The sequence below is a fragment of the Carettochelys insculpta genome, chromosome 22, assembly GCF_033958435.1.
Source record: "Carettochelys insculpta isolate YL-2023 chromosome 22, ASM3395843v1, whole genome shotgun sequence".
Lineage (NCBI taxonomy): Eukaryota > Metazoa > Chordata > Testudines > Carettochelyidae > Carettochelys > Carettochelys insculpta.
The window spans coordinates 17,821,923-17,833,962 of record NC_134158.1 but is presented as its reverse complement, the minus strand read 5'-3'; the positions used below and the strand labels follow the sequence as shown (position 1 = coordinate 17,833,962).

The 12,040-nt window shown below is 61.7% G+C and overlaps 1 protein-coding gene across 5 annotated transcripts; it reads left to right on the top strand.

Annotated features, from left to right (window-relative positions):
- The first annotated feature begins 4,143 nt into the window (after positions 1–4,143).
- FOSB (FosB proto-oncogene, AP-1 transcription factor subunit) lies at positions 4,144–11,415 on the top strand. Of its 5 annotated transcripts, XM_075016316.1 has the most exons (5): positions 4,144–4,798; positions 7,279–7,653; positions 8,225–8,332; positions 9,385–9,675; positions 9,776–11,415. In XM_075016316.1, exons 1-5 carry the CDS (start codon positions 4,673–4,675, stop codon positions 9,839–9,841), a joined length of 966 nt encoding a protein of 321 aa, XP_074872417.1. In that variant the 5' UTR covers positions 4,144–4,672; the 3' UTR covers positions 9,842–11,415. The 5 variants fall into 5 exon arrangements, with proteins under 5 accessions (XP_074872417.1, XP_074872416.1, XP_074872415.1 ...); XM_075016315.1 differs by having other exon boundaries at positions 7,396–7,653; positions 9,385–11,415; XM_075016314.1 differs by having other exon boundaries at positions 7,279–7,590; positions 9,385–11,415.
- The last annotated feature ends 625 nt before the right edge of the window (positions 11,416–12,040 follow it).

Sequence of the window (12,040 nt, the reverse complement as noted above, 5' to 3'; positions counted from 1 at the left end):
CACTGGGGTGAACATGGCCCCCTGACCTAGTTCCTAAGGAGTGAAGGGCGGCAGGGGAGGGGGTCAGGTAAGGCCAAGGGGAGGGAGCCAAGACCAACAGCCCCAGCAGCATTAGCTGTGGTGGGATCAGGTGACTAAATATTAACCAGATGTTGAGCAACTGTTAAAAACAAGTGCGTCTGATCCAACGGGCGATCGGCAGCCACGAAGGAGTGGGAGGACGAGCTTATTTTAAACCCAAAATGTTTGTTCCTCTCCGCCTGCCAAGCTTGTCTGCAACCCACCAGCCGCTTGGGGACTTTTGACATTCCCTCCCCCCCAGCCCAGGAGAAGGGGGGAAAGAAGCCATAAAATAACCCTCCTCCTCTGTATGCTGGGCAGAGCGGGTAGTTAGTCAGCCTCCTGGGTGAACACCGGAGCAGTCCTTGCTCCCTCCCAAACTGCAACTCATCGGCCAGGCAGGGGCATTATAGAAGTCCAATTCTGTCAGGCGCTGCACACGCAGAATGAGCTGAACAGCCCAAAGGGTGGGAGGGGACTGATTTAGCCCCAGTCCCCCAGAGCCAGGCCTGGACCTCAGCTGTCCTGAGTCCCAGGTGTCTGTCCACCAGACCATATTGCAACCTCTTTGGCCTCCTTCTCAGAGGCGCTGAGCCTCCACTGCAGCAGCTGTTATGAGAACATAAGAACTGCCAGACTGGATCCATCTCGTCCAGTGTCCTTTCTGGCAGGGGTCAAGGCCAGGTGCCGCAGGGGAAGCGAACAGAACAGGGAATCATTAAGCGATCCCTCCCCTGTCAGACATTCCCAGCTTCCGACAAACTGAGCCTATGGACACCAGCCCAGCCCCCCTCGGCTAATAAATCTTGATGGACCTAACCTGCATGTATTTATCTAGTTCTTTTTTGAACCCTGCTAATGACCTGGTCTCCCCAACATCCTCTGGCACGGAGTTCCACAGGTTGACGGTACCTGGTGTGAAGAACCACTTTGTTTCGTTTGTTTTAAACCCACTACCTATTAATTTCATTGGGTGATCCCTAGTTACTATGTTGTGGGAACAAGTAAATAACTTTTCCTTATCCACTTTCTCCATACCGGTCATGATTCTATAGACCTCTATCACCCTGCCCTCCCCCGAATCTCCTCTTTTCTAAGCTGAAAAGTCCAAGTCCTTTTAATCTCTCTTGCTACGGCAACTGGTCCAAACCCCTAATCCTTTTTTGAGGGGGAGCCGTGTTAGTCTGCACCCTCAAAAGCCAAGGAGAAGTCCTGTGGGCACCTTATAGACTAACACATTTTTTTGGACCATAAGTTTCTGTGGGCAGACACCAGCTTTATCACGCATCTGCCAAAGCGGGTCTTTGCCCACGAAAACTTGTGCTCCAAAAAATCTGTTAGTCTATAACATGCCACAGGACTTCTCCTTGGTTTTGCTAATAATTTTTGTTGCTCTTTTCTGAAACCAAAATATCTTTTTTGAGATGAGGCAACCCCACCTGTAGGCAGCATTCAAGATGTGGGCTTCCTCTGGATTTATATAGAAGCAATAAGCTGTTCTCTGCCTCACTCTCTATCACTTTTTAATGATTTCTAACATTCTGTTTTCTTTTTGGACAGCTGGGGATGGGGTGGTTGGGCGGGGGGGGCTCACAACTCAGGCTGCATGCTCAGACCTTACCTGCCCAGGACATACAATCTCTCCTTGGGATATGGGACACTCACAGTACCAAGAACGCCATCACTTCCCTTTGGCAGAGGGCTGGCATGTGAGCAGCACAGGGGCAAAGGAGGCTTTGGGACGATGAATTGAATAAGTGGGGGGAAACCCTGAGTACTCTATCAGAGTCCTAAGATCTGGTCACTGGCCCCAGAGATCCAGTCACTGGCCCCACACTGCCCCTAAGATCCGGTCACTGGCCCCACACTGCCCCTGACATCCGGTCACTGGCCCCATACCACCCCTGAGATCCTATCACTGGCCCCACACTGCCCCCAAAGACGGTAAAGCCACAGAAAAGGATATTTACGAAGCCATGAACTTGAGACCGTGGCCCAGACAACAGCACAATAATATCTCCCTTCCAGCCAGCCAGGGGAAATGCCCACCCCACCCCGGTGCGGCTCCGTGCCCCTGGTAGTGGAGAGCGGCAAAGACCTGGTGACCTAGAAACCTGAAATATTTCCTAGTGCTGTGACTGGAGGCTGGACGGGGGAATCCCAGCCATAAGCAGGATCTTATTACAGACAGGCCAGGAAGCGGGAGGGGGAGCGGAGTCCCAGCAGCACAGCAGTGGCCTGCAGACAGTAAGCCAGAACTGGGCTGGGGTTTGTTTCCATGCACTTGGAATAATTTGCCAGCGGTCCCTGATGGGGTCACCCCTGGAGGGAGGGTTTGTAACATCCACCAGCTCCCTTGCTCCCAACAGCCATAGGAGGGCAGGCAGCTGCCCAGGAGAAACTCAAGCTAGGAGTGAGCTGTTAATTGGTCTAGCTGAAGCACCTGTACCTCTCCAAGTTCCCTTCCTCCCCCGCCAAACAGCAACAGCCCTCATAGGGAGAGCTGTTAGGGGTTTGCAGCTCCTCACCCAGGAGGCTGTTTGGACTCACCGAGGGGATCCAGTAAAGCCCCCAGCCCCCTCCAGCTGGAGGGTCAAAGTTCTTCCTGGACCTTCATGGCTCCCCTGGGAGGTAGGTGGTTGGTAGCAGCAGCATTTCCAGCTACAGAAGGGGCAGCACAGAGGACCTCCATTGCTCCAGGTCACCCCTCCTTTGTGGGGCAAGAGTTGGAACAGCACCTAGGGTGTTTGTCTCCTTCCCTTGCTTTGAATGCTGGGCTATGCAGCCCTCCGGAGGTGAGCCCTGAATTCCTGCATCCTCCACCTCAGACTCCTAAGCTCTCTTTTTTTTTTCCTAGCTGTATATTCAGGGGCAGGGGGCAGACATGACTGGCCAGATCAGCAAGGAACCAGTCAGAGCATAAGGGACGAGTCATTCAAATTCTCCATCCATTGTATTCTGGGCAGCTCTACTGCAGTCCGGGAAGACATGAAAGAGCTGGGCTGAAGAGAGCCAGACATGCTCAGAGACAGGGCTGCAGCTGCCCACAACTGCCCTGAGCAAATCCCAGAAGCATGGACTATTTCCCAGACCCATGGTGAGTGGTGCCCAGGGAGAGCCACCCAAAGTGGCAGGAGGGTGACACCCCATGTAGCAATTGAAAGTTAGGGGGGCAGGGCACTTCCCCAGAGCTACCAGGAGTCACCTTTTTCCGAGGCTGCAGATTTCAAAACTACCACCAACTTCCCCAGAGAGGGAGGGTTCAGGTCTGACCAGCCAACGGCAGCAGCTGGGCCTGGATGGCAGAGGATGGGGCTCAGAATTCCCTCGGAAGCACCTGGACTAGTGCCTTGAGCCAGGCTTCCAGAGAAAGCATTTAAGGCGCTTTGAGACCCTGGCAGGGAGGCTGCAGGCTGCCTATTGGCCGCCACTAGCGGTGAGAGAGGCCAGGCCGGCCCTAGATGGGAATGGGGAGGGGGCTTCTCCCAGGGCCGCCGATTCCAGCGTTGTCCTCTAGGGGGCTCATGCCCCCCCCCCCTCCGGGGTGCTCCCTCTAGGGGCTGCCTCCCCCCACCTCCGAGCCTCAGTTGCGACGCGGGGCCCGTGGCTCAGGCCATTTCTAGAACGATAGTAAAAGTTTCTATTAATACCCGGCCTCGTTCGCCAGCAGCGGCAGCCCCAGCCAGGGCGCAGAGAAAGGGATTCCCTCTGACGTCCTCTGCTAGGATACCAAACAAACACAGCAAAGACAAGCCCATATATGGCTAAGTGCGTCACAGGAACTCCAGCGGGGCGGGGCTAGGAATCCCCTCCCCTCTGGCCCCTCAGATCGCCCCTTTCCCCAGGGGGCAGAGGAGCGCGGGGCTCAGGGGGGCCCCAGGCAGGACAGGGCAGGGCGCAGCCTGAGTTTGGGGTCCCGGAGTGGCCCCTGTGCCTGGTTTAGGAGGAGTGGGGAGGACTCTTCCTGGTTACGTCACGGGGAGGCGGGGCCTCTTGTATAAATAGGAGCGGCTGGGAGCGTGGTTCATTCATAAGTTGCGAGGGGAGCCGGAGCTCGGAGGTCTTTTTTGCAGAGCGGGGAGACAGCGCGGGACAGGGCTGCAGGGGACCCCAGCGACCCCCCACTGCCCCCGAGCTGTGGGACTGAGGCCTGCGAAGCCGCCGCTGGATTGTGCTACTTTGTAGGGGCTGCGGGATTATTTCGAGGCGCCGGGGGTGAAGTGACCCCACTAACAGCCAAGGGGCGTTGGAACCCCCCGACCCTGCGGATGCGGCTGTGATTGGAGCAGCCGCGTGGAGAAAAAGACTGGGATCCGGGGAGACACCCCCCCCCCGCGCCCCAAGGCGCGCAGCTTCCAGGCCGGAGCCGCGATGCAGCTTTGCCGGTGAAGGAGGACGAGGGGGAACCGCCGGGCCCCGCTGCCTGGTTGGCGCGGAGCGGCTCGCACCCCTCTGCCCTGCCGGACCCCGCCGCTCGCTAACGGGACTTTACAGACACTTCGCTGCGGGACTAGCTGGCTCCCCCTGCGCCGGGGTCGCAGCCGCCCCTCCACCAGCCTTGGCTTCCAGGCGCCCCCAGCGTGGCCACAGGCTCCCCCCTGTGCCCAGGGAGATGTATCAGGGCTTCCCCGGAGATTACGACTCCACCTCCCGGTGCAGCTCGTCCCCTTCGGCCGAGTCCCAGTACCTGTCCTCGGTGGATTCTTTCGGCAGCCCCACGGCCGCCGCCGCCTCGCAGGTAAGGGAGCGGGGGTGTCCCGTGTGTGTGTCTGGGGGAGGGGGACAGAGTGGCACGGTGCCTGGCTGCACCGTACAGAGGGATACGGGCGGGGGGGTTGCACTGGGGCGGTAGGGGAGCGGTGGGACCCAAGGCTACACGGGGCATGGCACTCGGGGGGGCAGGGAGAAGTGGTGGGGGTGGGGTGCGATTATAGTGTGGGGGGGGGAACGGCAAACAGCCCTGGTACCGGGAATGTACATGGAGATGGGGGTGATGGTACCGGCCGGGGCGATGGGGAACAAGGGATGCAGGTAACATGGTAGGCGATGGTTCCCGGGGGCCCGAGAGACCCAAGCATGAAGGGGACATGGGACTCGGAACTCTGGGGAACCAGATTTGCGGAGGGATGGAGAGATGAGGAGCAGGGATGCAGGGAACAAAGTGTCCGGGGATGCGGGGGGGAGGGAGGATGGAGCATAGGGCTGGGGGATGGTACCCGGGGAGCCTACGGATGCGGGGAGGGGGGGAGAGCGATGGGTCACAGATGCGGGGGGATGGTACCCAGGGAACCTAGGGATGCGGGGTTGGGGGGGTCGATGGGGCATAGAGATGCAGGGGGAGGCACCGAGCTGGGAGATGGTACCCGGGGAGCCTAGGGATGCGGGAGGGGCGATGGTACCTGTCCTGGGGAGCTCTGTCCTCTCTCCGGTCCGCATTCCACCCCCCCACCCCGCAGCTTAACGCGCCGAGCCGTGGGGGGGGGGGGGGGGCCGCTGGAACGTGGGGAGAGGGAGGCGGGGTTGTGCGTAACGTGTGACGCGCTGGAACCCTCCGTGCTGACGTTAGGCACGCACGGAGCGTACCTCCGCCCCCTCAGGCGCGGGGGTTATTTTGGAACGCGGGGGCCGCCCCCGTTGCCAAGGGGCGGGAGGGGGGGGGAAGAGCGGAGTGCGCTGATTGGCCCGCCAGGCCACGCCCCCTGAGGGGAGGGAGGAGAGCGTGTGGGGAATGTCCGCGCTGTCGACCCCAGTGTCGTCCCCCCGCCCCATGCAGCCTATAATAATGTGCCCAGCACAATGCTGGGGGTCCCCCATAGCAGCTAGGCCGGGAGGGACCCCAGCATGTCCGTCCCCCCCGCATGGTGGGTCAGTCCGCCAGTGTGTGTCCCCCATACAGCCCATAATAACCCACACAGCCCAGCTCTGGCGTCCTCCCTAGCACCCCAGTGTGTGTCTCCTGCGTGGTGGGGGGGGCGCCGCCTTGGGCACGTGCAGCCCCCCAGTGTAGGCCCCCTAGCTTAGCATGTGGCGGCAGCCCCCTAGTGTATGGCCGCCCCCTGGCATGTGTCCCCTGCCTGGAGTGTTGGGGGCAGCCCCCCAGGCATGTGTGGCCCCCCACCTGTGACCCCCGCTCATGGGGGACACCCCCATGTGGCTGGCGATGGATGGTCTCTCCTTAGCACTTAGCTGAGCTATTGCCAGGGCTCAGGTTGGGGAGGGAATCCCAAAAACCCCCCTTGGAGAAGGGAGTCTTATTTTTGAGCTTGTTCTGACCCTGGTGCTCTGAGGCCTGAAAAAGACCAAAGTCCGGAGCTGCAAAAAAGTGTCTTCTGTTCCAAAATAGAGCAGCCCTGCTGCTTCCTAGAGCTCCTGTGCAAGAGACATGCAAAGCTCAGACAAGGCAGGGGTGCAAACATGCCGAAAATACAAATGGCTCTGCTGGGGCCTGTGCTGCCCTCCCTGCTGGACGCTGTGGTCTGGGGTGCCCCGGGGTCTGGTGACCTACAATAGTCATTCTGGAACTAGGGCTACTTACTCAGAGAGGGGACCATCTCCTTTGTAGTTGGGGGCTGGTGAACAGGGCCCAAAGCTGAGCCCCTCACCGGCGGTGCCCATGTGGAATGGGCTTGATGTATTTCAGCCCGGTTCTCATGGGGGCAGGAATTAGAGGTGTGCTGGAGGGGAGGCCCAGAATAAACCAGACTGGAACATGGGTACAACAGCTCTCTGCATCCCCCATCCCCACGATAAAAATTCTTCCAATGCACCTGCCAGTTCCTACTGCCCAGATGTCCACCTTCAACTGCCCCCCAGCTGTAGCATACTGCCCATCCTGGGGGATGAATTTGGCACACCCAAGGGGATGTCTGTGCAGAATAGTTTAGGGCTGGCCGTCCAATGCTCACCCGCAGCCCCCTTTGAGGGCAGAGGACCATGGAAACCACCCCCCACAGCTTTGGTCTCTGTCAGGCCTGACAGTGTCTCATGGTGAGCACTGTCTGGCAAATGGACCAAGAGGCAGGCTAGGGTATGTGTTCCCCTGGCATCGTGTGTTACTGTCTCAGCTGTGTTGTGGCCAGGGTGCCTCTGGATTACTGGGGGGCCTCTGTGCCCTATCTCCAGAGGATGGTGGCAGTGGGCACTAGGTGCCACAGGCTGGCACTGGGGAAGACCTATTTCTGGCCAGCCCCGACCATGTTCGGTGCATGTGTGTTTCAGGAGTGCAGTGGCCTTGGGGAGATGCCAGGATCCTTCGTGCCCACAGTCACCGCTATCACGACTAGCCAGGACTTGCAGTGGTTGGTGCAGCCCACTCTGATCTCTTCCATGGCTCAGTCGCAGCCTCAAGGCCAACAGCTGTCTCACCAGCAGCAGCAGCAGCCGCCTCCACCTGCAGTGGACCCCTATGACCTGCCTGGGACCAGCTATTCCACCCCAGGGATGGGTGCCTACAGCGCTGCCCCCTCTGCCGCTGCCACCCCATCGTCCCGCCCTGCTCGGGCTCGGCCCCGGAGGACAAGGGAGGAAATGGTGAGCTGGGCGGACTTGGGGGACATTCTTCTGTCGAACTTCCTCTGGGCCATCAGCAATGAGGTTACTAACTCCATCACTTACCCCCTCACCCTGCCTGTGGGATGCCCCCTCTAGGCAGGGACCCTAGGATCGGAGCACCCACTTAGGGGGAACTGTACTTGGCCACGCTGGGCAGCTGCCCACACCAGCAGCTCTGATCTTCAGCCTGTTGGCAGGAGGGCCGGGCTGAGAGGGCATTGGAGGGTGGGGGAGGTCCCAGTGTGAGATGCAGGGGGAGCTGTATGGGGCAGAGCGGTTTGGCTGGAAATCTGACTCAGCTGTGCCCCCAGGGCTCCTTCCCCTGCTGGCATCGTCCAGCCATTACTGCTGCTTGGACCCAGGCCTCAGCGCCTTAGTGAATGCACTATGGGTATGGGATTATAGTCTGCTGGGAATGAGTCTGTCTCCCCCAGTAGCACAAGATGCTGAGAGCTTGGTGCAGTTCCTAGCCAGACAGGGGGTCAGGCCAGGGGCCCCGGACTGCACTGGTGCATAGGCAGAGCTCCCCATAAGATGTAGGGCTGGGCTGCATGGAGGAGAGCTAAAGAAACTCTGGCTGACCAGCCCCCCCTCCCCTACTTGGCTTTGGCAGCTGACCCCGGAGGAGGAGGAGAAGCGCCGTGTCCGCCGGGAGAGGAACAAGCTGGCGGCAGCCAAGTGCCGGAACCGGCGCCGGGAGCTGACGGATCGACTCCAGGCGGTGAGTGCTCACGTGGCCCCTTTTACGTGGTTCCCTGTGCCCTGGCTCCGCATAGGTGCATGGTGGAGCGAGTGGCGCGCTTGATCCCTGCCCTTACCGGGGACAGCAGCGCTGGCTCCTCCAGTGCCACAGCCGTCTGGGGGCTAGCGTGGCTGCTCGGGGCGAGCATCTCGGTGGGAGGTGGGTGTCCTCCGGGCCCTTGGCTGTGCTGGGAGCCAGTTGGGTGGGAGCAGAACTCGAACCCGGGACCTGTGGAGCTTTATTGCAGGAGCCTCTATGGCTTAGCTAAAAGCAAAGACGGTAGAGAAGACTCACTCTGTCTGGGAGTGGTCTAGGTGCCACCACACCTAGGTGTGGGGGTTACACCTGCACCAGCGGCCCCAGGCCAGGGACCTGAGGGGAATGGAGAGAACAGGGGAATGGGTTATGAGTCTGGAATTTTAGACTGAGTGAAGCATCCTCTCTGCGGCCCAGGGGTCAGAGTGCAAGGGGGCCTCCTCTCACCGGAGTGCTTGGGTGTTAGGGTTCTGGGAGTATGGCACAGGGAGGTAACCCCCAGGGAAGGGGGGTGTGACAGGGTCTGCCAGCTCTGGAGTGCCCCTCTGTGGCATAGGGTAGGTACAAGGTGGGATCTGACTTGCCTGGCGAGGGGGCTGTCAGTTCCCTTTGTAGGTTTGCGGCCAGGTTCTGGCCACAGGGCCTGGGTCTTGGCTAGATCTGAGCTCTGCTCATGGCCGGGGCTGTCCAAGTGCTGCTGGTCTCCAAGCATCACAGGGACACCCCCCCGCCCCGCCCCCGTTCAAGCTCCCAAAGGGAACTCGCATGCGCTTAGCCGTCAAGCTTTTTATAGGGCCTGCAGGGCCCTAATTGGCTGCCAGGAAGACAGCCAGTCTCTCCGCCCTTGAAGGGCCCCTTGTCAGCTCCCCTTGCTGGGATGGGGGCGTGGCCAGGGCTTCCCAGGCATCCACCCCATCACTGGGGCGCACAGAGCAGACTCCCAGGTAGCCCTGGCTTGGGGGCCCCGCTAACCCCGCCTGCTCTTCCCCCTCCAGGAGACCGACCAGCTGGAGGAAGAGAAGGCCGGGCTGGAGTCGGAGATCGCGGAGCTGCGCAAGGAGAAAGACCGCCTGGAATTCGTCCTGGTGGCTCACAAGCCCAGCTGTAAAATCCCTTACGAGGACATGCCCGAGCTGGGCAGCCAGCCTGGCCCCTCGGCTGAGGTGAGCTCCTTGGGGGTGCCCGTGAAGGAGGACCCGTTCGGCCCGGCTGCCTACCCGTCTGTGCCTCTCCACTACCAGCAGAGCCTCGGCGTGCCAGCGCCGGGCGCGCCGGGCCCAGCGGAGGTAGCGTTTTCTAGTTCTTACTTTACACACGCTGAGCCGCTGACCGACCCGTACCCGGTTAATCCTTCATATACATCTTCGTTTGTGTTCACCTACCCAGAGGGATCAACCTGCGGAGCTACCCACCAGCGGAACAGCAGCAGCGACCAGTCCTCCGACTCCCTGAATTCTCCCTCGCTACTCGCTTTGTGAAACAAAACCCAAACAAAGCCCAGCCGGCCCGTCCGCGCGAACTTGGGGGGAGGGGCTCACGCTGCCCACCGCCACTCCCCACCCCCCCAACCCCGGCCTGCGGCCGCCCTGCCTGCGGGGGGGCCCGGCAGTTACAGGGAGGGGCCGGCCCCGGGGGTCCTTCACGCCCCCGCCCCTTTTCCTGGCTGACGCGGCGGGGGGGGGACTTTGGTTTAATCCGCCCGGAGGAGCAGGACCTCTTGGAGCCGGGCTGCAGGGGGGACGGTTGAGCCCCCCGGCCCTCTGCGCCGGCTAGGACGGGGGTTGCGGTGGCCTCCTGCAGTGAGCGGCTGCCCGAGGGACTGGACCGAGGGGGAGCGGGGGCTGCTCGACCTTGTTGACTCACTTCCAAAATCCCCTTCCCCCCCTTTCTGCGTCTTGGGGCTCAGCGCCCCCCACGCCCTTTGCTGCCTGGGGTGGCCCTGCCCGGCCCTCTGCTACAGCTGGCGCAGTGTGTCTCCGGCTGAGCTGGGCACAGCTGTGGCCCGCAGCGGCCCGTGCCCCCAGCGCTCCCTGGCTACCCCAGCCTGGCCCCTCGCTCTCGGACTTGCTTGGGCTGGGCCGGAGGGGGGGAGCTGCTGCCTACGGCTGGGTGAGGCTGGAAGTGCACCCCCTGCGATACTGTGAACGGCCCCGCGCCCCTGTACGGCCCCGGCTTTCACCGCCGTCCGGAGCACGCCGCGTCCGGTTCCCGCTCCCCGCTAGTGGGCTGGGGGCTGGGCGCGAAGGTGGCCTAGTGGGGGGCCGAGCCCCTTTTCCCATCATGTATCATTCCCGCTCGCTTCCAGGGGCTTGTACCCCTGGGGGCTGCCCTGTGACCCCCCCCCCCCAGTGGGATAGGCCTGGTGCCTCTGTGCCCGGCTGCGGGCGTGTAAGACCAGCACACACCCCCCCCCCCCCCAGAGTTCAGCCCTGCCGCCGGCTCTAAGCCCTGGGCTCCCCCCTGCTCCGCCCCAGGCATCCCTGGGCATGCTGAGTAGCCCTGCCCCGGCGCCCAGCCGCCCGCCGCTTGGGGCTGCGCCGCCCGCCTCCGTCCAGCTCCCGTCGTCGCCAGTGGGCCAAGCGCGAGAGCCGTGTCGCTTCTGTGGCCCGGGCCTGTCCCGTGCCAGCCGCCGCCGCCGCCGCGTGCCGTGTGCCCTGCCCGTGTGACCGCGCTTTGACCGTGCTGAGCTCTGTGCTGGGGGGGGAGGGGGGGCGTTCTGCGTCTGGGCCAGCGCCGGCGAGGGGGAGAGTTTAGTTTTTTATTATTTTCCTGTGCTGTATTGTGAGTTGTGTTTCTGTGGGGGGGGCCTGGGCCAGCCTCCGCCGCCCCCCCTCCCAGCCTGTGCTGACTCCTCTGCAAAGTGGCCAATAAAAACAGCTTTGAACACGCACCGGTTTCATGCCGCCAGGGTCTGTCCGTCCAGCCAGGCCTGAGCTGGGGCAGCTGGCCGCAGCCTCTGCTTGGTTTGCTCCTTCCCTGCTCTCCGCTGTGCCCTTCGGCTGTGGGGCAGGGGCCCCCTGCCCTGAGCGCCCCAGCTGCGTTTCTTAGGCGAGGGGAGGGTGGCAGCTCTCCGGGGAGCTTTGATACCTGGCCCCCCGCCCCGACAAGGGTTCCCTCTAGTTCTTTCCAGCCAGGGGCGGGATAACTTTTATTTGCACCAAAGCATGGGTGGGTGTGCACCATCCAGAGACCCACCCTGCGACTCAGCCGGGCAGCACCTGAATTGCTGCTGCGTGGCCACCCAAGTGTTCAGCTTATGGGGAGCCCTGTCTGCTGCAGCCCCCACTCTGGCACCAGCTCCCTGCCCCACAAGGAGAACAGTTCCAAGACAGGCCCACTAGGGAAGGATTCACCAGCTGGGACAGCCTGGGCAGCTGAGCCTGTGCTGGGAGCTTGGGGCTATGCTCCCACCCTGCCTGGTGCCAGGCAGGAGGGTAGCCAGCTTAGGAGGAGGCTGGTATTCTTAACCCACAGGTACCAGCCCCAGTTCAGCTTCATGGTGGTGCTTCTCCCTCCCCTTAGGGCTGCCTGGCTGCAGCGCCTTCTCCTAGTGCCCAGCTCTCCTGCTTGGGGAGGGGCCTGGCACGGAGGGGCTGCAGCAGGCCCCTTTACCCCCTTCCTGATCTCTGCTTCCTGCCCCAGAGGCAAGGG

Coding starts and splice junctions, on each gene's coding strand:
- FOSB (XM_075016313.1), top strand. CDS start 4,673: ATGTATCAGGGCTTCCCCGGAGATTACGACTCCACCTCCCGGTGCAGC. Junction 7,654..8,224: donor TCTGGGCCATCAGCAATGAG/GTTACTAACTCC, acceptor TGGCTTTGGCAG/CTGACCCCGGAGGAGGAGGA. Junction 8,333..9,384: donor TGACGGATCGACTCCAGGCG/GTGAGTGCTCAC, acceptor TTCCCCCTCCAG/GAGACCGACCAGCTGGAGGA.